Source organism: Camelina sativa, chromosome 17 (assembly GCF_030686135.1).
Source record: "Camelina sativa cultivar CO46 ecotype springtype chromosome 17, ASM3068613v1".
Taxonomy (NCBI): domain Eukaryota; kingdom Viridiplantae; phylum Streptophyta; class Magnoliopsida; order Brassicales; family Brassicaceae; genus Camelina; species Camelina sativa.
Window position 1 is genome coordinate 35,348,185 of NC_141896.1, and position 26,512 is coordinate 35,374,696.

The following is a 26,512-nucleotide window of genomic DNA, read 5'->3' on the forward strand; positions in this document are numbered from 1 at the left end:
TTTGGTACCCACGGCTTTGGATGGAAAGAACCTAGGCTTAGAAAAATTACAAGACAAAGAGCAAAGTACAAAGACTAAATAACACAAAAGCTCAAAATTATAAGACAAAAGAGTTAAGGCAAAGACAAATAAAAGAGCTTTGGTACCCACGGCTTTGGATGGAAGGAACCTTTGGCTTAGAAAAATTATAAGACAAAAGAGCAAAGTCTTAAGACAAAGATTGAATAACACAAAAGAGCTCTAAGAGTTTGGTACCCACGGCTTTGGATGGAAAGAACCTTTGGCTTAGAAAAGTAGTACAAAGACTAAATAACACAAAAGCTCAAAATTATAAGACAAAAGAGCAACGTCTTAAGGCAAAGACAAATAAAAGAGCTTTGGTACCCCCGGCTTTGGATGGAAGGAACCTTTGGCTTAGAAAAATTATAAGACAAAAGAGCAAAGTCTTAAGACAAAGACTGAATAACACAAAAGAGCTCTAAGAGTTTGGTACCCACGGCTTTGGATGGAAAGAACCTTGGGCTTAGTGAAATTATAAGACAAAAGAGCAAAGTCTTAAGACAAAGACTGAATAAAACAAAAGAGCTCTGGTACCCACGGCTTTGGATGGAAACAACCTATGGCTTAGAAAAACTACAAGACAATAGAGCAAAGTCTTAAGACAAAGACTGAATAACACAAAATAGCCCTGGTACCCACGGCTTTGGATGGAAACAACCTATGGCTTAGAAAAATTATAAGACAAAAGAGCAAAGTCTTAAGACAAAGACTAAATAACACAAAGGAGCTCTGGTACCCACGGCTTTGGATGGAAACAACCTATGGCTTAGAAAAACTACAAGACAATAGAGCAAAGTCTTAAGACAAAGACTGAATAACACAAAATAGCTCTGGTACCCACGGCTTTGGATGGAAACAACCTATGGCTTAGTAAAATTACAAGACAAAAGAGCAAAGTCTTAAGACAAAGACTGAGTAACACAAAAGAGCTCTGGTACCCACGGCTTAGAAAAATTACATGAGAAAAGAGCAAAGTCTTAAGACAAAGACTGAACATATTACTGACAGACACACGACTTAAAGAAGTTATAAGACAGAGATATTTGGCAAACCAATTAAAGAGTGTTTAAGCAGAGGGCCATTTAAATAGCAAAAAAACAAGGTAAGTAAAGGGACACTTGTGTTCAATGGATACTAACTAATTATGATTTCCTCAGGTATGTGGTTCTGAAGGCGTTCAAATGGACAAACTTTGAGGATATTACAAGTGTAGCAGACTGCTTTAACTGGTATGTATTTTTTAAAATTTTTTTGTAATTAGTTGATTATATTATGAAAATCACAAGTATGAAACAGAGACGTGAAGTAAATACTAATTTCGATTTGTTCAGGTATGCTTGAAAAACGTGTTCATAATCAGGTATAGACTTTTCTCAACTTGTCTGTGATTAATTGTTATTATCACCTGTGGAAATTACATGTTTAAGTTAACTTATATATCTACGTAACATAAAGATATTAGATATGTATATCTAAAACACCATTCTAATTAAAGATGTATCTTGAATAGTTGTCTTGACAACTTATTGTTAACATATCCATTGTTAACTTGTTGTGTCTTTGTTTCGGTACTTATGTAACATAGAATTTCTTATATCGGTACTTATTGTAGTCTGTCGGATTGTAGAAACTCATTGTTAACTTATTGTGTCTCTGTTTTGGTACTTATGTATCATAGAGTTTATCATTTTATAAATGGAAATGCTCTTGTAGTCTATTGTAGTTTTGAACGTAGATGAGACTCTTGCAAATGATAGTAGTAGTTTGCTTGAATCTTGAGTGTCTTTGTTTGACCTTATGCTCTAAAAACCCTTTTCGATACTAATAATCTTTGTTTTGGTGCTTCTATGTAATATAAGATTTTTTATTTTATGAAACTGATAGAGATCATAATTTATTTATACTAAGTACTATCTTAATTAGACTTGATAAAGTCATATGATTTGTTTCCGTTTCTATATTAGGTTTCTCTCTAAATAAAGAGCTTAGGTTTTGGAGAAAACAGGAAAGTTAGACATAAAAATTATTTTCTTAGGATTGGACAAGGGTTTTCGATCCTTGTAGGGAGAGCTTGTCTTTTTGTTTATCTTTCTTTTTTTATAAAATCAGTTATATTTCTCATCTTTCCTAGCCTTGTTACTTTTAACTCCATCAGAAATGGATGCATTTTGTAGTTGCTTATAGGTGTGTTATTTTAACGTTCATGAGACTCATGTAGATGATTGTAGTAGTTTCCTTGAATCTTGAAGTAGTTTCCTTGAATCTTGAATGTCTACGTTTTGCGTTATGTTTTAAAGTCAACTCTTGGTGATTGACATATTGGCATTTTGCATTATTAACAGATGAATTAGTGTGTTTAGATTCTATAAATTGTACATGTTGGCTTAGTCTTTACTATACAATGATTGATGATTGAAATGATCTCTGTTATGGTAGTAGGTCTGCTCTTAGTCATCTCTGTTATGGTAATAGGTCTGCTCTTAGTCTTGCATAGTTGATGCAGCTTTTAAATCAATTGAATCACTAGAATGTTATTGGTTTGTTTGTTTGAATAACACTTTCTATGATTCATGTCAAAATCAGAAATTAGTTCATTTTGTAGGCGTGTGGAATAGTTGCCTTGTTCTTTCTCTGTTTTTTAGGTCGACTTAATGTATTATTCTATGTCTCTATTATTTCTATAATAGCTGTTAGACTTGGATATTCTTGACATTCAACTGTGTATTAATTACCAGTTATCTATGTTTTGGTGCTTCTATGTAACATAAGGTTTCTCATTTTATAAAATAGATGTTTCTTTGTAGTAGATATATTTATTTTAACGTACATTAGACACCTGCAAATGATAACAATAGTTTCTATGAATCTTGAATGCCTTTTTGTTTGTGTTGTCCTTAAAACTCTTAGTGATTAATATTTTGGTATTCTGCATTTTTTAACTGATGATTAATGTGTTAGATTCTATAAATTGTATCACTTACCTTGAGTCTTTACTACAAAATGAATGAGAATATTTCTGTGATGGTAACAGTGTATTGATGGAGCTTGAAAATATGTTGAAACAGTAGAATGTGCAATGCATATTACTTTATTTCCCTTCCATGTTGTTTTTCTTTTTAAAAATTTATTTTCTTTCAGTAACACTTTCTAAATGTATTCTATATCCAATATTTCATTTCCGGTTCTAGATTGCTATAATAGTTTTTAGACTTGGAAGTTCTTAACTCTCTACTTTAGTACAAAGGTTTATGTAAACAATCCAGTCTTATACTCTTATGTTTGATACTAGGCATAGGACAGCATATACATGTCCCTTTTGATTTGTGTTTGGTTTGTTTGTTTGAATAACACTTTCTATGATTGATGACAAAATCAGAAATTAGTTCACGTTTATCATCTACAATCATTGTAGGCATGTGAAACGTATGCTTTGTTCTTCTATGTTGTTTAGGTCGACTAAATGTATCCTTTATCTAATATTTTGTTTCGTAGTTTGCTATAATAGTTTTTAGACTTAGAAGTTCTTAAATCTCTACTTTAGTACAAAGGTTTATGTAAAAAATCCATTCTTATTGATGTGAGCGCCGAATGGCGTAGCGGCTCGGACGGAGATCGCAGTTGCGGGACGCTTAGGAAATCAATGATTTTCTTCGGACCAAATGAAACACGGTGAAAGTAGGACGAGGATGGACGGTGGATATGAGATTTGAGGACAAACGAACGAGTGGGACGCGGATTTGTACGAGCAGCTGCATGATAGCGGTTGTTCAGACGGATGAACGCAGTAGCGGATGGCAAAATCGGTGGGAATAGATGGCGGCTAGCGAACCAAGTAAGAAACTCGACCTTGGTTCCCGAAAGATGGAGTCAAAATGGAACACAACGAACGATCGGAATCGGACGCCGTGCCTAGAAACGGTATGGGTTGAACCACGGTTTGTACGAGTGATGGGAAAATGTCGTACGCTGACTAGAAGGAGAGCCACTTTGGATCGATCCTTCTAGGGTTTCTTTCATGCTTAGCTCAAAGATTAGGTTGCAAGAAAGAGAGTTGAGACAAGAACGCAAAGATTCACTCTATGGAAAATTATAATTTCATTCAAGTCTAAAGAGCTAAGCAAGTGGCGTTGGGAACATAAATAGTGAAAGGATTTAGAGGGGACTAGGGACACGCGAATTCGCTATGGTCCTCACACGTTTTCCTTTGACGCGTCTCCACAGATGGTGAACACGTTGCCCTCTATGTGGTTTAAACAAGGTCACACTCTTTCAACGTTCACAAAGGAAGAAACTAAGAAAGTTCAAAACGTAAAGCACAAAGAAAAAGATAAAATAGGCCACGTCCTCAGGCTGAATGCGGGAACCACGTCATTGGCTTCAAAACGCGGCGTTGTGCGTCAGTACTCGTCGCCTCGTTAAAACCTTTTCCGGTAAACCTCATGGGGAAAATCCGAAGTAAGGAAAAAGAGTACGAGTCATGATCCTGACGTCTTTGGCGCCTTCATCCTTGGGTAAGGACGAAGGTCGTAGGAACGGTCTCGCCGATGGTTGCCTTGGTCGGGTCGTTCTCTTGGTCTTCCAGGACAAAGGTTTGGACAAAGTGGTTGAGCTTGTGCTTGGCGGTCCTGGCCGAGCTCTTGGTACGAGTGGTTGCGCCGGGAGTGATCCTAGGCATGCTGGCTCCGAGTTATTCCGCGGGCGATATGAGTGTCCCATTGGTGTCATGGTCTGGTGCGAGCGTTTCTGGCCGCATATCTGGTCCGGTGCTCACATCATTCTCTCTCCCTTGCAAAAGTTTTGTCTCCAAAACATCTTCGTCATCACCTGCATCAAACGGAACAAGATCGACAACATTAAACGATGTGGCTGTATTATACTCACCGGGTAGTTCAAGGTGATAGGCATTGTCGTTGATCTTCTCGACGATCTGGAATGGTCCGTCGCCTCAGGGGCTGAGTTTGTCCTTCCCGTTGTGCGAACCGTTCTGGCCGTAGGTGTAGCCACACCTAATCGCCAGGTTGGAATTACATTGGCTTGCGTCCTTTGTTGGCGAATTGTGTGTATTGCTCGTTTGTTGTAGGCTTGTTGACCGCTTGTCAACCGTCCTTTGTTGACCGCTTGGTTGTAGGAAAACTCGATGAGTGAGATGCAATCTAACCAAGTCCCTTTGTTGCTTGTGATAGCCGTACGTAGTAATACACCAAAGGTCCGGTTGACGACTTCGGTCTGTCCATCGGTCTGAGGATGCGCGGCGGTGGAATAGAGTAACTTTGTCCCCAGCTTCTTCCACAAGATGCGCCAGAAGTGACCAAGGAATTTTGGTTCCCGGTCAGAGATGATCGTCCGGGGAAGGCCATGGAGACGCACTACATGGCTAAAGAACATGTCGGCTATGTGCACTGCATCGTTGCTCTTATGGCAAGGAATAAAGTGCGCAGTTTTAGAAAATCGATCGACCACGACTAAGATGTTGTCCTTCCGATGTATTGGTGGCAATCCGAGGACAAAGTCCATACAAGTCGACCCAAGGACCTGTCGAGACTAGTAGCGGGGTGTAGAGTCTGTGAGGATGAGTGGTGGATTTGGAGGTTCGGCACACTACGCACTGTCCGCAATGCTTTTCGACCATGCTCCACAACCTTGGCCAGAAGAAGTGCTCTTGAAGCATGGTTAAAGTTTTAGCCACGCCAAAATGTCCAGTCAGACCTCCACTATGCGCTTCTTGGATCAACAGGTCGCGGATAGAGTCGGCCGGAATGCAGAGGCGCTGACCTCTGAATAAGTAGCCCTCGTACACATAGAAATCTGCATAGTTTCCTTTGCCAAAGTTCTCTCAAACCCCAATACTTTGGCGTCCATGGTGGTGATCAAAGCGTGTCTTTGAGACAGGGCATCGGCTACGACATTCTCTTTTCCTTTCTTGTACTTGATAATGTATGGGAAGGATTCGATGAACTCCAGCCATTTGGCATGCCTCCTCTTGAGATTGGTTTGGCCGCGCAAATGCTTCAAAGTCTCATGGTCCATGTGGAACACACACTCCCGAGCTAGCAAGTAATGCTGCCAAGTCTCCATGGCACGAACCAGCGCGTATAGCTCTTTGTCATAAATGAAATAGTTGAGGGTTGCACCGCTGAGCTTCTTGCTGAAATAGGCCACCGGTTTACCGTCTTGCATCAAAACGGCTACAATGTCAACGTCGGATGCGTCGCATTCTACCTCAACTGTGTACGGCTATGATGCAAACCATAAAGTCCAATGTGTTGAAGAAGCAACATCCCCAACCATTTACGATGATCACGGTTTACCCATTGCCGGCACACTTTCATTCCTTTCCTGAGTTCATTTAATGATGGACCTTCCCCACCAGACACTTTCAAAAGTCTGAAGAACTCTTTGTGTTCCTCTTCAAGTTCAAACCGTTCAGTAGGCATTGGGTCTATGTTTAACCCCGTCACATAAGCAAATTCATTCAACCCAAATCTGATAGGTTGACCGCCGACGACAAACCAAAGCTCCTTCTTATGTACCCTTAACTGGTTACATAGTAGGAAATGTACTATCTTACCAGACCAAACGAATTGGCTATCAACTAGCTTAGAGATTATTCCAATAGGTACGTCCTTCGTTTTTTCCCACGCATCCTGTCCTATTGGTCCCTGGTCGCAGGGAATTCTCCCATCCTGAAATTGGTATTAATATCTCTAAACTCTAGATTAGAGTTTCCTTCAGCGTATAGTCTTGAGAGGTAATCCCTTGCTTGTTCTTCAGAAAAAATCACCATCGACATCTGATAAATAATATAATTCATAAGTAAATCATAAAATAAATCAGTCATGACATAAAACAAACTCATACACAAAGCATAACATAACTCAGCCGCAAAATAAAACAAACAGTAAATCAGCCATCAAATCGATCTAACAAATCAGTCGTAAACCCTAAAATAACAGAGCCGCAATGTAAAACAAAAAGTAAATCAGCCATTGAATCGAATAGATCTAACAAATCAGCCATTATTAACGATGGCGACAATCAACCGTAAATCATTGATAAAAACCCACATTAAGCCGGAAAACTCGAAACTAAACAGTCGACACATACCGGAACGTTTAAACGAAGACGAACAAGACGAAGAGAGAGAGAGCGACGACGAAGAAAGAGAGTGCGACGACGAAGAGAGAGAGAGCAACGACGAAGAAAGAGAGTGCGACGACGAAGAGAGAGAGAGTGAGCAAAGACGGCGAGAGATTGACGGTGACAGAGTGGACAATGACAGCGACAGAGTGGACAATGACAGAGTATCACCGGCAACGAGAGACGACGAAGAAGAGTTCTTTTTTTTTTCGCGGTTTGTGAACAGTGAAAACTGTTTTTCACTCTCTTTGATAAAAAAAAAAAATAACTGTTGATCTGAAGAAAAACTGCGTAATGACATGTTAAATCATATTTGATGTGTATTTTAATTTGCTGATGTGTATTTTTTTTATCTTTTTACTCAAAATCGAAAAACTAAACCCAAGAGTTAAATTGTAATTATATAATATTTAAAAGATTTATAGATATGAGTAACAAACCAACTTTTGAATAACATTTGAGTAATTCTTTCATACTTAAATTGAAATTAAATGTAGCTAAATCTTAAATACTATCCTATCGATTTTTAATTTTATTTTGATCAAAGCCAACAATAAGTCATACCAATTAGTCATTTTTGAACTTGGTAAAAAAGAAAATGTATAAGTGGTGGATGGAGTTAGTTGTATACTTTTTTGGCATTAAGATGAGAATAATTTGCTACTTAAAGACTTTGTAATACTAGAATATCATATACTAGACAAGTGGGAAATTCTGGCTAAGTCAAAACCAGTGGTCTAATCCGGTTCATTTTTCTACATATTGCATTAGCTAGTGGTTAATTACGTGCACGAGAACACAAGAACATAAATTAAGAAAAGCAACAAAGAGTCAACAAAGTTGCCCGCCTAACGCTTAATTACCACTTCTGAATCTGTTTTAAGCAAAGCCGTAATGTAAATTTTATAGCTTTCACAAAGAGGAGTAGAGAGAGAGAGAAAGAGAGAGAGAGAGAGAGAGAGAGAGAGAGAGAGAGAGAGAGAGAGAGAGAGCAGCAGCAACAAATAGTTATGGCGACAAAGAACGATGATTTTGCACCATTTCCAGTTAAAGATCAGCTTCCAGGAGTCGAGTTTTGTGTATCGAGCTCTCCAAATTGGCGTATGCACTTTTTATTTATTTATCATTTAGTGTGTGAATAGTTTATTTATAGCAGTAGACTTATGAAAGATGATGTATATGTTAGAAGTACTAACAGATTGATGAGGTTTGCTATGATTACAAATATAATGCAGCGGAAGGCATAGTTCTTGGGTTTCAACATTACATTGTAATGCTTGGTGCTACTGTAATCATACCTTCCATACTTGTCCCTCTCATGGGTGGTGGCGACGTAAGCAGTATATAACGCTAATCTCATCTAAATTATTAATACCAAATTCACAAACAGAGTTGTCTCAGTAAAAATAACGTACGACGTTTCAGGTAGAGAAAGCAGAAGTGATCAACACAGTGTTGTTCGTGTCCGGAATAAACACGTTGTTACAGAGTTTGTTCGGAAGTAGACTCCCTGTCGTCATCGGAGCTTCTTATGCCTACGTCATCCCTGCTCTTTACATCACTTTCTCTTACCGTTTCACTTACTATCTTCACCCTCACCTGGTTAGATCACAATCCGTTTTCTTTAATTCTTCGAAGATATTTGTAAATCGAAAACTGAAAAGTTTGTGTGGTCATTGCAGAGATTTGAGGAGACAATGAGAGCAATTCAAGGAGCTCTTATCATTGCTTCTATATGTCATATGATTATGGGTTTCTTTGGTTTGTGGAGGATCTTGGTCAGGTCCGGAGAAAAATATATTAAAGCTTTGTCTAACTACTTGTGGAACAAGAAACCTTTTAGCTCTAAAGTTTTTTTCTTTACTTCAGGTTTCTTACTCCTCTTTCGGCTGCTCCTCTCGTGATTCTCACAGGCGTTGGCCTTGTCGCCTTTGCGTTTCCTCAGGTAAGATTAACTGCAAGCAAAAATAATCGAATTGGTTTAGGATTTTTTTTTAGGGTGAGAGAGAAGCTTAATTAAGTCTTTTTGTTGCAGCTTGCGAGATGTATAGAAGTTGGACTCCCAGCATTGATCATACTGATAATTTTATCTCAGGTTTTTTGGTTAATTTTGTGATATTTTCTGTAATACCTTTATCATTTCATAAGTCTCTGACAGTGGTTGTATGAATGTTTTCAGTATCTTCCTCACTTGTTCAAGTGTAAAAGATCGATATGCGAGCAATTCGCTGTTCTGTTCACAATAGCGATCGTTTGGGCTTACGCAGAGATTCTGACAGCAGCTGGAGCTTACGATAAAAGACCTGACAATACACAACTCAGTTGTCGAACAGACCGGTCCGGTCTCATTAGTGCTTCTCCATGGTTTGATCATCTTCCATATTTCACTGGATATCCTCTGTTTCAGAGATAGGCTCTCTTGACAAATTTTTATCATTCTTTCTTAGGGTGAAAATTCCATATCCATTGCAATGGGGACGTCCAAGTTTTCATGGAAGCGATGCATTCGCAATGATGGCAGCTACTTATGTGGCGATTGTTGAGGTTTTGTTACCATTTCAGTTCACATTTTTTGGTTTACAGAAGGACTTATCTTTCTGAAAGATCACCTTGTCTTTTGTTTAATGGAGTAGACGACAGGTTCCTTCATCGCTGCTTCAAGATTTGGCAGCGCAACACATATCCCTCCCTCGGTGCTTAGCCGTGGTATTGGATGGCAGGTAAAACGGATTGTTATATAAGGTTTGATTTCAAGAATGTTAGTATGTGAGTCTGATGTGTGTGCTTTGTGGGAACTGAATATAAAACAGGGCATAGGCGTTTTGCTGGATGGACTGTTTGGAACAGCAACTGGTTCAACAGCTTTGGTGTAATGGAACCATTCTCTTTCTGCTGTGAAGTATTTCTTCAATCAAGAAAACTAGTTTTTGGACTACGGATCTTAAACTCTGTTTTGGTTTGTTCTTGTCATGTGTAGTGAAAATACAGGGCTTCTAGGATTAACGAAGGTTGGGAGCAGAAGAGTGGTTCAGATATCTGCAGGTTTCATGATCTTCTTCTCCATTTTCGGTAATGCTCAAACCCGTGAAGTCACTCCGAAACAATTGGTCTTTGTTTTTTGTAATTGACTGCTTAAGTTGGTGAAAAACAGGGAAGTTTGGGGCTGTTCTTGCATCGATACCATTACCGATCTTTGCAGCTGTGTACTGTGTTCTGTTCGCCTATGTTGGTATGTATTACAAGCAAAGTCGTTCTGATCCTTTTAGCTTCTATAAAAATAATGTAGATTAAGCAGGTGACCTTGTGAACAGCTTCTGCAGGACTCGGCCTTCTTCAATTCTGCAACTTAAACAGCTTTAGGACTAAATTTATCCTCGGCTTCTCCATCTTCATCGGTCTCTCTGTGGCACAATACTTCACCGAATATCTATTCATCTCTGGTCGTGGACCTGTTCACACTCGTACTTCTGCTGTAAGTGTCCAAGAGAAACAGAAACCTTCATTATCATTTTTTTATTGGTCTTGTCCTGTGTACTGATTCTTGTCTGGTGTTGCCAACAATAAAGTTCAATGTAATAATGCAAGTGATATTCTCTTCGGCTGCAACTGTTGGGATAATGGCAGCATTTTTGTTGGACTGTACTCATAGCTATGGACATGCCTCGGTGAGGAGAGACAGTGGAAGACATTGGTGGGAGAAATTCAGAGTCTACCACACTGATACACGAACAGAAGAGTTTTACGCATTGCCTTACAACCTCAACAGATTCTTCCCTTCTTTCTGAAAATCCCAAAACCCAAAACTCGGGGTTTTCAGAGTGAGAAACCTGCATCTAGAGATATATATGTATACCGCAAATAACTTTCCACTTAGAGAACTTTTGATGTTTTTTTTTTCCTTTTTGCAACACTTTTGTATGTTACTACTACATGTGTTTGCATATAGATTGTAAAAGCTACATATCCCAGAGTGACAAGGAAAATCAAGATTCAACCTCTTATTTTCTGGTGGGAACTGATCATCTTAGTCCGGCTGGAGCGGTTGGGCTGCCTCCTCCAGGTCTCATGGCTCTCTGTGCAAGAGTCCCATCGTAATCCTAAACCAAGATATATTTTCCATTTTAGCATGAATGAAGGCAACACAAAGATGACTTGGTTTCGATGAATGTAAAGTATAATTTGAAAGTTACCCGTTTCTCAAAGGAACTATCCTGTGAGTCAGCTATCTTGTCTGCAATTCCATAGTCAATGGCTGCTTGTGCTTGGAGATATTTCGGTCGCTTAATGTCCTCATTGATCTGCTCCTTGGATTTCCCTGTTCCCTTAGCTAATAGCTCGATGTAGTAATCGGTATTCGCATCAAGTTCCTTGGCCTGCCAGAGGATTATTCATTACAGTACAGGTGAAGAAACTTGAAAAGGAATTATATAGAAGAGTAAAAGAATATGAGCGCCACCTTTATCCACATATCTATGGCAGCTCCACTCGATCTGTTCACTTTTGGCAGATATAATTTTGCTGCACCATCAACCATCAAAATTTAGAAGCTTAGACAAGTGGGCAACAGATAAAGCATATGTTTATTACGATCTAAATGCAAAGTTAGAGTACAAATATTTAAAAGAATAGAAACATACTTGATGAATGTGGTTGTACAGCACGGTAACCTTTTTTCCCGAGAGAAAGAAGCATTGCTGCTTGACCAAAAGCCATCCCACAATTGATAGTGTATACATCTGATTTGCAATACTTTTATACCACACAAAAAAAAGGTGACACAAATCAGCAAAGAAAACACACTAGATGAACTTATCTTCAGAATATAGATAAATGCTTAGACAGTTTAGTGAGATGACTCACAGAGATGGTATCAGCTATCGCATAAGCCTCTGTTTCTGATCCAACAGTTTCCATCTTCTCATTCTGCATAGCATAAGCAAGACGAAAAAAACTGAATTGATAGCTCATAATAGGTGACATGGCATATGCAAAAGGAAAAAAGCCGAATTGATAGCTCGTAATAGGTGACAAGCATATCAGAATAATGCCAGAAAACTACCAGCAAAAACACAATATGTTATCAAACTTCTTGTACTGACCTGTGTCCCGGGTGAATTTATGTATAGGTAGATGGGCTTCGCTGGGTTATCATAGTCTAGCCACATAAATTGGGCAACGAGTAACTCAGTAACAGCAGGTACGATCTACAAGTCAAAAACAGAAAAAGAGCAAGATGTATTAACTGAGAGGAGAGGAAACACAATAGCAAAGAAATGGGTTTAACAACAAGTTTTAGAGACATGACGGTCTTACCGGCATCCCAAGGTAGCATATCCTAGCATCCAATAGCAAAGAAGGCAAATCTGGAGGAGCAGTTCTTGGTCTTGCAGATCCTCCTCCGCCACCTCCACCTCTGTACATCTGGACACTCATACTATATCTTCTAGGATCTGCTGCGTTCATACCGGACATACTCCATATCCCTCCATTGTCCAAATAATTTCTTCTAGACGAGATGCTTTCCTGTTAACAAAGTAGCACAACAAACAAACAAGTCCAGATTCATATATTTGAGATTCAACTTTGTTCACCTTTTATTTAGCCGTTTCCAGACTCGTAACTGTAAATAGACTGATAAGAAAGGCTTAAAGAGAAAAACTAACCTCTGTAACTTTTTCTGCTTGCTGACGGACAGGGCTATCCTCCGTCATGAACATATCCATTTGAGCTGGATTAAGCCCGTAAAAATATTGCGGTACATTCTTGTAGTTCTGCATCACTAAACAAAAAGGCGAAGTAAAACAGTATGTCAGGTCAAATATAAATAGAGCACAAAAGAAAAACAGAGTTCTCCTAAGTATAAAGTTCATTCCAACCAAGGATTGTAGCAATCAAGCTAATATATTTCGCCATTCCATTACATAAACAACAACTTATCAAGAAAAAAAGACTTTCATTTTACTGAGATTAGTATGTCTGAAACTAACTAACTCCAGGTTAAGACATTAAAGAAGGCAAAAGCCCATAGAGATTTGCTATACAAACTTAGATGATAAACAACATCGACTTATTTGCAAACGGAACTAAACCCCCAAAGAAACAATCTTTGCTGCATCGATTCATCGTCTGAACACTTAGTATGTAAGCTAATCAAAGGAAAATACAAAACTTTATGACTCAATTTAAAGTTGGAGACCTAAGAACAAATCTATCAGTAGGAGAGAGAGAGAAGCTAAGAAAGATGAGATGAGAGAGAGAAGGAAAACCTCCGTCTTTGAGATTGTCTCCTCGAAACTGTTTAGGGATATGGTCAAAGCTCATATCTTTAGCAGAAGCAAAGCAGCGTGATCTTCTTGTGCGTCTAGGAACAGTAGAGCAAGGCATGTTCGATGAAAAAAGCTTGGATCCCGACATGAACGACGATTTGGGTAGCACAAACTTGGAACAGACAGCTTCATGGTTGAGTTGTGAAGTAAGAGGAGAAAACAGAGAAGTCGCCATCTCCGATATAGCAACCAACGAAGAAGAAGATGAAGAAGAAGATGATGACTAAAAAGAACGAAGCTTTTTTGGGAAATTTTTAAGGCGAAACTAGGGATTGCTTGTCATTTTTGCTATCGTCAGATGAAGAAGATGTGTAAGAAGTACTCTGTAACAGTCAAATCTCGAACCGAACCAGAATCGGTCTGTTAAACCGGTTTTGTCTTTAGGATTTGAATTCTATTTTTGAATTAGATTTAAGGGTTTATATTGTAAAGTTACATAGTTTAGGGGCTTTTTAAAAATAAATGAAAAGTTGTTTGTTTGTTTGTTTCTCTGTAGTGAAGATAAGAAGACACTGATACAAAATGAGAATCTTATCCTCTGGTCAAGAAGAAGAAGAGAAAGATGAGTTCCGTAGGCCAAAGCATTCTCATGGCTTTAACAGTAACGGTTAACAAATATGCTTCTTCCAATGTTCAATCTGTACGCAGAAACGATACCAAACGCGATTCTTTAGCCGCTCGAACCGCTGATTTAGGACGCAGAAACGTCCTCTTCTCCTCTTCCTCCTTCATCGCAGCCGCTTTGACCACCAGCGATCAACTTCTCCAGAGTAATTTTTACATGCTTTTTAAATGTGTTGTTTTACATTTTTTGATTGTTTCTTGTACCTAAACTCAGCATGTTGTTCTTTGGGGGAAGAAATGTTACAGAGTATTTGAAGAAGACTGAGGAAAACAAAGCCAAGAATGATAAGGAGGTATTAAAGAGTTATATACCAAAACGCATTTTTTTGTTATCTTTTATCTGAAATTTTCTTATGATTTTTTTTTTTTCTGTTCATGTTGGGAGAAATTAAACAGAGATTGGACGGGTATTACAAGAGGAATTATAAAGACTATTTTGAGTTTGTTGAAGGATCTATAAAGGGAAAGACAGAAGCAGAGCTCAGTGAGTCTGAGAAACGGATTCTTGAATGGCTCAAAGCCAACAAATGATTACGAATTGAAGATGATGAATTGATGATGATGATGATGATGATGAATTGATGATGATGATGATGATGATGAATTGATATGATGATGATGATGATGATGATAACTTTTTGTTTGTCTATGAAAATTTTTCGTAAAAAAAGACAGCTCAGTAGTTTAAAATCTTTTTAAGTTTTGGTTGAATCTGTTTCTTCCCTTTCTCAATATGTTCGAAAAACGGAGTACCAGAATGCAAGCTCAGTCTTGTGGATGCAATGACAGAGTCAAGAGAGTGGAGTGGACAAGTGACTTGAAGCTAGTAGTCTCTCGTCTCCATGGGAGATAAATTTTTGGAAAGAGCCTAAACCTTCTGCGTTTCCAGTCAAGGATGTTGCTTGAACCTGTCTTGCTAGCTACTCGTGGATAAGCTTGTCCACGGCGTTCCCGGTTGCTATATTCTTTGAACTGTTATCTGTTAGACACATTTTGTAGTATCTTTTATGGTTTCCACCGGGACCAGAAATACAGTGCCCTTTCACTAGCGGTATCATCTCAAGAACCTCCACACCTGTTTGCATCACAAGATAGAGCGCACAAAAGCATTAGTAAGCATTCTTATGGGTTTCTTGCATCTATCAAGTTATTCCAGCAATCTCTTTGAGCTTGATTTAGTGAGTTTAAAACCAAATAAGAACAAACTCATATCGTATTACTTAACTTAATTATTTGATATACTTTCATATTAAACACAAGTCATAAATCCAATTGTTATTACATGTCATGATATGCATCAAACAAAATAAAGTATATGTAAATTATCATATACAGTAAGCTACCACCAATTATTTTAAGTTTATCTGTGAGTGACACAGAGCCGAGAGATGTCCAAACTTGGTAAGCCGATCAAAGAATATTTTACTACAAAACTTTATGTGATCTTTATGAGTTGCTGAAGTGTTGCTCTCCAAATGAAGACTGCATATTCATACACGTGACTCATTCTTGAGTGTCATACTCATACCTTTACAAAGGTGGAAACGTCTTTGGTTATGACAATTGGAATGTTTTCATAAATTTACACCAAATACATTCAAACTTGGCTTTACAAAGGTGGAAACCTTTTTCTATACCTCCTTATCATTCTTGGCTTTGTTTTCCTCAGTCTTCTTCAAATACTCTGTAACATTTCTTCCCCCAAAGAACAACATAGTTTAGGTACAAGAAACAATACAAAATGTAAAACAACACAATTAAAAGCATATAAAAATTACTGAGTATGAATATAAAGGTATGAGTATGACTGTATGAGTATGAGTATGAAAATGAGTATGAATGTTGAGAATTGAGTTCTTGATTAAATCTGCAACAAAGAGAAAGAAGAAATCAGTGAGTCAAAGAACAAAGAAAAAGAAGCAAAGCTCCGTGAAGAAGAAGAAGCAGAGTCAACGACAAGAAAAATGTCAACAAGCCTGTGTGTTTTGTCATGGGCCACCAACTTGATTTAGGCCCAAGAAAGATGTTTTGGTGGTCCATGTGGAAGATGGACTCGGCAAGTAGAAGCAAGAGACCAAGAACAAGACAAAGTAGAAAGTTGTGTTGTGACTTAGTCATTTGTTTGGTTAAAGCCTAGCTAAGAGAGTTATTGTAATAGTAGTGTGGCTTGTGTAAGAAAGCAAGCCTATGATGTGTAAGGGTTAGTAACTAGGAGTATGGTCTAATGTGTAAGAGTCATGATGGTCTTAAGTATGGGAGTATGTGGGAGGTGCAACTAGTAGAAGTAGTATAAGTATGATGTGTGTGTGTTGTAAGAAAGTATCCTTGAGATCCGAAAATAAAATGTAATCTCTTTGTGTTATCTCTCTAAGTTCTCTAATGTTATTGAATGACCAAAACAGAGTATTCAAAACAGAGATAGAGATATGAGAGAAACTGATCTTACAAGTGAGAGTAAGATCCTGAAATGTCAACAATGAGTATGACTATTAAAATATAGAAGTTTCTGTTTGAAAGACCTTTGAAAAAGCCAAGTTTGATAGACTATTAAAATATGACATTTAATATTTTTATAAATTTGAATTTATGTATGTCATTTGTATAAGTGAAATTGTCTATAGTATTTGTAATTTCTTGTCAATAATTTTTTCTATATATTAAAAATTCCATTCCAAAATCATAAAATTTACAACATCTGAAAGCGTAAACTTATTTTGTTAAAATTGTCTCAATTCAGAATTTAAAAAATTTAAACAATTAAAAAATATATCTATAATTAATAATCATATATTTACAATATAAATAATACATATTAATTAATAAAATGTCATGGTCCCAACATTATTAATTTATAGAAGTTTTATTGTATGTTCAATGAATACATTTCAAAGTTCAATATGAGCTTCTTGATCTATAATTCGATCAATAAATGATCCAGCATTTTATGTATATATTGAAAATGAAAGAGATGATTCTGGAAACAAAATCACAACCAAACCAACATGAAGAAATGGTGAAAGTTCCAATGCAATCATCATGGCAATCAAACCGATAAATAACTTTTCTTAAATTATTGTTAGAGATACATTATGTTTTAGAAAACTGTTTTCTTGCATTTAATTTTTATGTTTGTCTGATTCCAATTTTGTATTTTTAATGATTAATTAAATTTTGTTATATATTCCAATCAATTTTGTATTAATTTTGTACTAATTCGTATCGCATATTGTGAAAAAATTAAAATAATAATTTTCATACATAATTTTTAGTTACAAAATTTAATAGATTATCAAATAACACCAACTCATATTTAATCAAATATACCTAAATAAGATATTTTCATATATTATTTTTCTATAAGCTACGCAATTAATATGTGATCAAAACGTTTAATTTCAGTTGAGTTCTCTTTTAAAGAGTTCATCCTCCCATCAATCAAAACCAAACTTTGAATTTTTGAAATGTATTCATTCCATATCCATTTGATTGGAAGATATACTAGATGTATAGTCTTTCATTTTTAATTTATCTGCCAATTCCGGCCATCGAGATTTAGCTTATCTTTTTATCATCAAACCAAAAATCTTTAAACCAAATTATAAGAATTCAATTAAACCCGAATTAAAATATTAATCGATAAGAGAAGTTTATGTACGAGAAAGAGATTAACCACAAAGTCTCATTCTTTCAACCTGACTAAACGAAGAATAAAAGATGAATTTTAATTAATCATTAAAAATATAAAATTACAAAATTAAAATCAGACAAATATAGAAACTTAACTAGATTATAAACAACAAATCATATTTAATCTAATATAACAAAATAAGCTATTTTCATATGATATAATAATATTATTTTAGAAGCTACAATCGCTATAGTCACACAATCACACTACAGTTGTTACCGTAATCAAATATAGTAGAGTATTATATAAAAAATAAATGCATCACACTTTTATAGTGAAATATTTACGGATCAGAGTAAAAAAATTAATTACAGTCCCCGGACATACTACAAAATACGAGATGAAATTTTATAAACTAATCCACTGCGCTATTACATATTTTTGATTTTGTTGGTATAATATGTGATCAATAGAAACTACAAATACAAAAATCAAAATCTCCAAGTCAGAACTAAGAAGCTGGACGAACAATGGAATAACGCCATTATCAACGAGACATTGATTGCTTTCAGACTTAGTCAAGAGTACCAAGACATTGATAGCTTCTAACTACAGTCAAATAAAACATGGCCGCAGATTATAAAACACAAAGCTTTTATATATCACCAAATAAAACAGAGTCATCTACACGGCATGATTATGAGAGCAAATTGTTCAAAAGATAAATTAATTTATAATTTTTGAAGGCTAAAGTTTAAACGTATGTAAATGTGTTTAGTTGGATTTATAAAAACAAAAAAAAATTATGAAAAACCAAAAATTTGAAACCAAAATCCAGATTAACACTTTTGGAGGAGAAAAAAAATAAAATTGAACAAACATAATTGCTAAATAAAATTGAACAAACATAATTGCTACTATGGATCCCTCTGGAATATTTGAGACAAAATAAAATTTTAAGGTAGAAAGCTGAAAATTGAGGCGTTAAATCGTAAATAAAGTAAACTATTTCGGTTATTCAAATTAATAATAGTACCGGTTCGGATCGGTTCGGCTATGAATCGGGGCGGGCTTTTTCCGATACACCTTCTAAATAAAAAAAAATATTCGGCGAGCAGACTGTTTCAAGCTTCGTAGAGAAGGAAGAAGACTTAGAGGGAGGAGGAAGATGGATAATGGCGAATCATCATCATCCACCAACAATTCGTCGCGGCCATGGGAATCCTACAACACCGTCTTCACCAACGCCAAAGCCGGTTTGTTTCCCCCACCCCCAATAGGGTTTCTTCTTCTTTCACTAATCTGTCGTCCTGAGTAGAATCACTCCGAAAAATCTGGAGGATTGATCAATTCGTGGGTCTTGCGGTTATATATTAAGTTCCTAAAACTCGTCAATGTGTATATTCGGTAGGAATGGAGGGAGTTGATAAGGAGAAAGTACAGAGGATTGTCTATGAAATGAGTAAAGGGTCCAAATATTTTCAGAATGAGGAACGTAAAGATGCTCTTATGAAACAAAAGATTGACCACATGCGTTATCGATGTGAAAAGCTCTCTTCTTCTGATTTATCTAATTATCAAAAGGTATGTAAAACCCATTTTTTTTTTTTGAGGAATAGTTGGCTATGATAGTGAATACTGGTTTCTGTGATCTTTCACTTTTGTTTTGTGAGCCGTAAACTATATGTAAGATTTACTTTTTGAAGGTGGTTGATAGAAGGATCTTAGAGCTAGAAGCTACCCGTGACTTATCCAGGATTTGGCTGCATGTTGATATGGATGCTTTTTATGCTGCTGTTGAAACTTTGAGTGATCCTTCGCTTAAGGAAAAGCCTATGGCTGTTGGAGGCTTGTCCATGATCTCCACCGCTAATTATGAGGTATTATGCTCTTGTTTTCAACTGGTGGATGATAAATAGTTTGCTACAACTTATGCTTACGATTTTGTACTCATAGTTAAGTTTCTACTATCTCTCTTAGGCAAGGAAGTTTGGGGTCCGTGCAGCAATGCCTGGCTTCATTGCTCGTAAATTGTGTCCAGATTTGATATTTGTTCCTGTAGATTTCACTAAGTATACTCACTACAGTGACTTAACAAGAAAGGGTTAGTTGTTCCTCTTTTGACATGTGTAGCTTTATTCTTGCTGCTTCTCTCGTTTCTCTGCTCTTACTTGCATATATGTTTTTCATTTAGTTTTTGGGAACTATGATCCTAACTTCATTGCTGGAAGTTTGGATGAAGCCTACCTTGACATAACTGAGGTTTGTCGAGTAAGAGGTCTTTCAGGTGCAGAAGTAAGTGTGAGCTCATGAGATGCATTCTATTGTGATGGTGTATCTTTCTTTGAGAGAATTTCTGGCTGACGCTGCAACTGTACCCTGTTTATTTCTTCATTTGTTCAGATTGCTGAGGAGCTTAGATCTTCTGTTTATTCCGAGACTGGGCTGACATGCAGTGCTGGAGTAGCCGCAAACCGCTTGCTAGCCAAGGTTCTCCTCATATGTGCATAACCTACTATACTTCTTCCAAAATTTATCCTTTTTCTTATTTTCCATGTTACAATTTACAAAATTTCTTCCTAATCTAGCGCTACTATATTTCAGGTTTGCTCAGACATTAACAAGCCTAATGGACAGTTTGTTCTACAAAATGACCGATCAACTGTCATGACATTCATATCTTCCCTTCCCGTGAGAAAGGTATTTGTTCCCGTATTGTTGCCTTAGCTGTCAAATCGTTGGAAGCTTTTTTTCTCTTCAAGTCTATAAAGATAAACTAGCACTCCACTTATTTCCCAGATCTTTTAGTTTGCTACATAGAAGTCCTTTACGCTGGCGAGATTATATCCAATTGAAACTTTGAGTATTGGTTGTAGTAGAGATGCCATCCAGAACTTAGTTTCTGTTTGGTACAGGATAAAAAAAAAACCTCGCATTGTTTGTGACGGCTGGGGGTTGGTTCTTTATGAGGTTCTAATACCATTAGCCTAGGTTTTTGAAAGTAAAGTCGGTTAGAGTTTGAGTTGAAATTTTTTGCTTGGAAAAGATACTGTGTTTCTATGTCTATTAGTCTGATTAATTCAGTTGGAAATTGGTCAACAGATCGGTGGAATTGGTAAGGTTACTGAACATATTCTGAAGGATGCTTTGGGAATTAAAACTTGTGAGGAGATGGTGCAGAAGGGATCTCTTCTCTATGCACTGTTCTCTCAGTCTTCAGCAGGTAGCAGCATCTCCTGCTTCCTTTTTTTTACTAATCCTTTCTAGCGAACAATTTGTTTGTTTGTAGGCATTACTTATGAAGTCATGTTAACTTATCATTCTTTGTTGATTGCTCGGCAAAATTTTGTAGACTTTTTTTTGTCGGTTGGACTGGGGCTTGGAGGAACAGACACCCCTCGGGTTAGGTCTCGTAAAAGTATTAGCAGTGAGAGGACATTTTCTGCGACAGGAGATGAAAGATTGCTATACTCGAAGTTGGGTGAGTAGATTGCGTATTCGTGTTTCTTTTTACCTCTCATAAGACCTACATAACTCAATAATCAAAGGCAAACCAATTATAAACGAATCTAGAGAAATTTAACAGAAGAACGGATTGTTTAACAAGACTACTTGAAATCAAAAGTATGTTCCTGGGGTAGTGACTATTGAGCAATCTTAGGTTAACCTGTTTGCCTTTAACGAATCTTTATTTGGCGTAAAAGATTTGCTTTGACATAATTTCCATTGAATTGTTATCTCTTCTGTATTGGGCAGCTGAAATTGCAGAAATGCTATCTCAAGACATGGAAAAGGAGGGTCTAACAGCAAGGACATTGACACTTAAACTAAAAACTGCCTCCTTTGAGGTGCTCGTCTAAAATTTATATTATTTCTCCTATTTGAAATCCATCTTTGTTCTGAAAGCTTGACAATCTGCTATCCTCAGATCAGGAGCAGAGCTGTTAGCCTGCAGAGGTACACATGTTCAAGCGATGATATACTAAAGCATGCTACAAAGCTGTTGAAGGCGGAACTTCCTGTTTCCGTAAGGTTGATAGGTATGGCTCTATAGTGTTGGTTGTTCTTCTTTCTTTAGAAACATAATATTAAATGTACTAGCCTATATACTAAATTCTAGAATTTGATCTGCGTATATGCAGGGTTGCGCATGTCTCAGTTCCTTGACGAAATCCGCAATTCTGATCCTTCACAAGGAACTATTACAAAGTTCATCGTTCAAAAGGATTCCTCAAGGCAAGATCTGGATGATAGTGAGTCATTTGGCATAGATGCTAGTAACAACGAGGGAGGGAGTTTATCCTTTGGTTCCCATGAGACAAGCTATGCCCATCTGAAGGATGTTGTCGAATATGAAGAACGGTCCCATATCGATTCCGAAGAGGTAACTGCAAATCAGGAATGTATGGAAAATGAAGAAAGGCCACAAGTATTGGAAGGAGATGCTCTGCTCATAAAACACAAGGAGTGCAAACGAGATACGAGCCACTCAATGAATGATAATTGTTATACACAAAACACCGAAGCAGTCTCAGTATTTCCGCAGATGGAGCCATTAATTTGGGTTGATGGCTACAAATGCATCTTGTGTGGTATAGAGTTACCACCATCTTTTGTTGAGGAACGACAAGAACACTCTGATTTTCATCTCGCTCAGAGACTTCAAAACGAAGAATCTGGCTCTAGTTCTTCCACGACACCTTCAAAACGAAGGTGAGTTCACACTAACATTTTAGTCTTTTTGTTCTCACAAGTCTCTGCTGAATCTTCTCTGAAACTTCCATAACCAAACACTTAATCAGGATTCTCGGAAAGGAAAAGGCAAACTCCAAGCCAAAGAAGCAGAAACCAGATCAAAAGGACAGTAGCAAATACATCCCAATACACACATTCTTCACAAAGAGCAATCAAAACTCGTAAGCCTTGTTTATGTTGTGCATAGTTGAGCTTTCCTTGTTAGTAATAGTGCTCCCTTTAGAAACGTTCGATTCTCTGGGTGGACGCCACGTGTCGTCTTTGTTACCTATATTATCCCCATCATTGTATCTAATTATATATCTGAACCTCTTTCAGGAGCAACGAAACACAGAAGAAATGAAGATGGCTCTGAGCCCGCCGAAACTCAATCTCTCACCGTACAATTCCCTAGGCGATCCCAAATCCATACCGTCGATGTCAGACATCTTGACGTCATCAAGAGCTCGGAAGCTAGACTTAAAGATCCAGACTTTAGGACCGTTTTTCAGAGTGACGGGGAAGAACGCAGACACAGGCGTTGAGGTGGGAAGAGCAGAGGGAGTGGTGCGTCCATGGTTCGGACGCGGCTTGGTTCTGCATTTGGACACGATAAGACTGACGAAAGAGACGATGGCTATGGATAAGTCTGTTTTTGGAGTTGGTTTGTACGTCGGAGCTGTAGCTATTCGCCATGGTTACGACTGCGGTTGCAGCACTGCTCAGCTTCTCGCTATCTACGACTCCGATCTCTACCATTCCAAGGTCTCTCTCTCTCTCTCTCTACTCGTTCAATCGAAATTGAAATTGAGAATTTGGTTTGGTTATACCAAACTGAATCTAAGATAGAACCTTTCAATTCGGTTCCATTGTCAATTTGGTTTCTATGGGTTAAGGGGTTTAACATTAAATTCGGTTCCATTGTCAATTTGGTATCCCATTCAACATACCCGGTTGGTTGTATGACCGGACCAATACGAGCTAATTCTGATTTTCATTCAGTTTAACTTGTACCTAATAATACAAATACATACTGAACCGAGCCGAATATTTCATGTATCAGTTGGTTAGGTTTTACAGAAGAATTGGATTCGAAGAGGTGAAAGAAGTGAGCGGGTCGTCGATGGGAGACATGGCTGACATGTTAGTGTGGGGTGGAGTTGGCACTCGCATGGATGCTAATATCCATCATCTCCTTGTGAAATGGTCCAAAGTTTTCCTCAAATCACATTCTTAAATTACTTGTACATGTTTGTGCCTACACCATACGAATATCGCCATATAATTTCTGACCAAAAATTATATTTATACTAGAAATTTACTCACGCGATGTGTGGATTATAAATCAAAAATTTTGTATGTAAAATAAAATTTCATTAAATTATATATGAAATGTACATGATATTATATATGCATTGAAAAGAATTTAAATACATACATTTATGAGTTTATATTTATTAGTGTGTTAAAAAAGGACAATTTTCATATATATTGGATAAAAATAAGTTTTGGTTTTAATTTAGCAAATTATTTCTAAAATTCTAAAAATACTAAAATAGCATCATGTTTTTAATCTTATACTCTAAATATTAAACCATATCTCTTCAAAACTATATCCTAAATGTAAAATATAAAATTCAAACAAAAAAAAATATAGAAAACCATTGGAAATGGTGTAGTTTTTTTCAGCATAATGACGGATGGAGTAAGGGTTACAGGAAAATAGACATGAGGTATAATTGGTAACTCAAAAAATACCAATGCAATATTAAAGTAGTTTTGCTTTTGTACAAGTGAGTCTACTTGTTAATTTATATCACTTTAACGATTGACATATGTCTATGATGAAAGTATTGAGGTTACAATATGTGTATATATATATATATTAAATATTTTACAATAAGTGTGTAATTTTTTTCCGTGTAATGCAAAAGGATGTTGTAAAGTTTGGGAAGTGATTCCAAAGAGGTATAAAGAAGAATGTGATCTTTTCACCATATATATATATATGCATTACACGGTAAAATTAGGCTCAATCTTTTGATCAATATGCAAAGTAAAATATTTTTTTGTAATGGGGATAAAGAACTTTTAATAACGAAAAACAAAGCAAATTTACAAAACATAAACTTAGAAATATATTCTAGTGACTATAATATTATGAGTGAATGTTCAAAGCCAAAGAGATTGTGCTTTAGGAGTCAAGCATTAGGCTCATCTTCATCACTTAAGACTTCTAACTATAGTTTGAAAGTTAAAAAACCACATTACAAAACAATGCAAAAACTTAAAATCATGGCTATCATAAAACATAATCCTTTGAAAGAAGCTAATAAATATTGACAAAACTCTGATACCCAAAAAAAAAAACATTGGCATGGCTTTGTAAACGATTTCTTCAAATATAGTCATAGAGAAATTAATCTGTTAATCATCATACTGCAAGACCTCATGTTTTTTCAAAAAAAACTTCATAAGAAAAAATAAAATTAAAAAATACCATGGGAAAAGAAAGACATATAGTGAGTGATTATTTTCTTCATTATTAGTCATGTGAACATTGGATCTTATATAATACACTAAACATTGTTTGAAGTTTGTAAGGAATTTATTGACACATTATTTTGAGTAATCACATTCATGGCAATAAATACAGTTATAAAGCATATTAATTGTAATTAATTTGGTCATATGCATTATTGCAACATGAATAGTTTGAACAAAAGAAAACGTCCATCCATAATGTCATAAAAGTAACTGATTGAGAGAAGTAAATGTAATCTAAAAAAACTGAACATAATAAAATGTCCCAAATTAAAAAAATGTGTGTAGACAATTCAGTTTTAGATTAGCAATAATGTATCTTTTTATTTGATTAAAATTGAAAAAATGACACATGTTAAAAAAATAGAGTGGTACCAAATGATAATTTCTTACAACTCTACTTTATTATAGTTTAATATATAGTAAATATTGACATGTGAAACCGATAAAAATAGTTGAGTAATAAAGTTACGGTTGTGATAAAAAAATAAGTGAATAATTTATAAATCGTAAAAACAAAATAGAATAAAATATCTTTGTAAATTACTTTTTCTTTAACAAAAGTAAACTATAGAGATTTTTACTATGAAATAATACTAATTTAAAAACCAAAAATAATTAAAGATTTGGTAGATGAAGAGTAAAAAAATTTAAAGGAATATTAGTGAGGAATTTATAAATCGTATAAATTAAATGGACTTAAGAGGAGAAATCTAAGGGACTTACAACTATAATATTATGAGTGAATGTTCAAAGCCAAAGAGATTGTTCTTTAGGAGTCAAGCATTAGGCTCATCTTCATCACTTAAGACTTCTAACTATAGTTTCAAAGTTAAAAAACCACATTACAAGACACCATCACACCAGGGATCGAGTCCTGCTCCCTATGAATGTAGGGATTATGCTAATGGGCCGGCCTGTTGTGGCCCAATGATTGACAACAAAAAAAACCACATTACAAAACAATACAAAAACTTAAAATCATGACTATATAAAACATAATCCTTTGAAAGAAGCTAATAAATATTGACAAAACTCTGATACCCAAAAAAAAAACATTGACATGGCTTTGTAAACGATTTCTTCAAATAGTTATAGAGAAATTAATCTGTTAATCATCATACTGCCAGACATCATGTTTTTTTCACAAAAAACTTCATAAGAAAAAATAAAATAAAAAATACCATGGGAAATGATGGGAAAAGAAAGACATATAGTGAGTGATCATTTTCTTCATTATTAGTCATGTGAACATTGGATCTTATATAAAACACTAAACATTGTTTGAAGTTTGTAAGGAATTTATTGACACATTATTCTGAGTAATCACATTCATGGCAATAAATACAGTTATAAAGCATATTAATTGTAATTAATTTGGTCATATACATTATTGCAACATGAATAGTTTGAACAAAAGAAAACGTCCATCCATAATGTCATAAAGGTAATTGATTGA

The 26,512-nt window shown here is 36.2% G+C and overlaps 4 protein-coding genes across 5 annotated transcripts; 3 read left to right on the top strand and 1 right to left on the bottom strand.

The window, feature by feature from the left end:
- Window positions 1-7,895: 7,895 nt before the first annotated feature.
- LOC104758279 (nucleobase-ascorbate transporter 4) lies at window positions 7,896-11,198 on the top strand. The gene is made up of 14 exons (XM_010481107.3): window positions 7,896-8,298; window positions 8,433-8,530; window positions 8,623-8,799; window positions 8,880-8,980; window positions 9,067-9,142; window positions 9,233-9,292; window positions 9,377-9,561; window positions 9,645-9,741; window positions 9,831-9,917; window positions 10,008-10,066; window positions 10,175-10,266; window positions 10,349-10,426; window positions 10,509-10,669; window positions 10,764-11,198. Exons 1-14 carry the CDS (start codon window positions 8,208-8,210, stop codon window positions 10,980-10,982), a joined length of 1,581 nt encoding a protein of 526 aa, XP_010479409.1. The 5' UTR covers window positions 7,896-8,207; the 3' UTR covers window positions 10,983-11,198.
- Window positions 11,068-13,919, bottom strand: LOC104758278 (ATP-dependent Clp protease proteolytic subunit-related protein 1, chloroplastic). The gene is made up of 9 exons (XM_010481106.3): window positions 13,464-13,919; window positions 12,861-12,976; window positions 12,511-12,720; window positions 12,297-12,401; window positions 12,058-12,120; window positions 11,835-11,946; window positions 11,654-11,715; window positions 11,388-11,570; window positions 11,068-11,294 (listed from the first exon to the last, which is right to left on the bottom strand). The coding sequence occupies exons 1-9, from the start codon at window positions 13,696-13,698 to the stop codon at window positions 11,217-11,219; spliced, it is 1,164 nt and encodes a 387-aa protein (XP_010479408.1). The 5' UTR covers window positions 13,699-13,919; the 3' UTR covers window positions 11,068-11,216.
- A 42-nt stretch (window positions 13,920-13,961) lies between these two features.
- LOC104758277 (uncharacterized) lies at window positions 13,962-14,858 on the top strand. The gene is made up of 3 exons (XM_010481104.3): window positions 13,962-14,293; window positions 14,394-14,440; window positions 14,544-14,858. Exons 1-3 carry the CDS (start codon window positions 14,086-14,088, stop codon window positions 14,676-14,678), a joined length of 390 nt encoding a protein of 129 aa, XP_010479406.1. The 5' UTR covers window positions 13,962-14,085; the 3' UTR covers window positions 14,679-14,858.
- A 3,973-nt stretch (window positions 14,859-18,831) lies between these two features.
- LOC104758276 (DNA polymerase kappa) lies at window positions 18,832-23,924 on the top strand. 2 transcript variants are annotated; one of them, XM_010481103.3, is made up of 15 exons: window positions 18,832-19,031; window positions 19,187-19,359; window positions 19,482-19,655; window positions 19,756-19,879; window positions 19,970-20,070; window positions 20,179-20,265; window positions 20,380-20,475; window positions 20,878-20,998; window positions 21,128-21,256; window positions 21,532-21,623; window positions 21,704-21,815; window positions 21,918-22,488; window positions 22,578-22,691; window positions 22,849-23,274; window positions 23,573-23,924. In XM_010481103.3, exons 1-14 carry the CDS (start codon window positions 18,944-18,946, stop codon window positions 22,871-22,873), a joined length of 2,007 nt encoding a protein of 668 aa, XP_010479405.1. In that variant the 5' UTR covers window positions 18,832-18,943; the 3' UTR covers window positions 22,874-23,274; window positions 23,573-23,924. The 2 variants fall into 2 exon arrangements, with proteins under 2 accessions (XP_010479405.1, XP_087352461.1); XM_087496335.1 differs by having other exon boundaries at window positions 21,709-21,815.
- Window positions 23,925-26,512: the final 2,588 nt, after the last annotated feature.

Coding starts and splice junctions, on each gene's coding strand:
- LOC104758279 (XM_010481107.3), top strand. CDS start 8,208: ATGGCGACAAAGAACGATGATTTTGCACCATTTCCAGTTAAAGATCAG. Junction 8,531..8,622: donor CTCTCATGGGTGGTGGCGAC/GTAAGCAGTATA, acceptor ACGACGTTTCAG/GTAGAGAAAGCAGAAGTGAT. Junction 9,293..9,376: donor TACTGATAATTTTATCTCAG/GTTTTTTGGTTA, acceptor GAATGTTTTCAG/TATCTTCCTCACTTGTTCAA.
- LOC104758278 (XM_010481106.3), bottom strand. CDS start 13,698: ATGGCGACTTCTCTGTTTTCTCCTCTTACTTCACAACTCAACCATGAA. Junction 12,121..12,296: donor TAAATTCACCCGGGACACAG/GTCAGTACAAGA, acceptor TATGCTATGCAG/AATGAGAAGATGGAAACTGT. Junction 11,716..11,834: donor TGTACAACCACATTCATCAA/GTATGTTTCTAT, acceptor TTGATGGTGCAG/CAAAATTATATCTGCCAAAA.
- LOC104758277 (XM_010481104.3), top strand. CDS start 14,086: ATGAGTTCCGTAGGCCAAAGCATTCTCATGGCTTTAACAGTAACGGTT. Junction 14,294..14,393: donor CAGCGATCAACTTCTCCAGA/GTAATTTTTACA, acceptor GAAATGTTACAG/AGTATTTGAAGAAGACTGAG. Junction 14,441..14,543: donor AAGCCAAGAATGATAAGGAG/GTATTAAAGAGT, acceptor GAAATTAAACAG/AGATTGGACGGGTATTACAA.
- LOC104758276 (XM_010481103.3), top strand. CDS start 18,944: ATGGATAATGGCGAATCATCATCATCCACCAACAATTCGTCGCGGCCA. Junction 20,071..20,178: donor GAGGTCTTTCAGGTGCAGAA/GTAAGTGTGAGC, acceptor TCATTTGTTCAG/ATTGCTGAGGAGCTTAGATC. Junction 22,489..22,577: donor ACGACACCTTCAAAACGAAG/GTGAGTTCACAC, acceptor ACACTTAATCAG/GATTCTCGGAAAGGAAAAGG.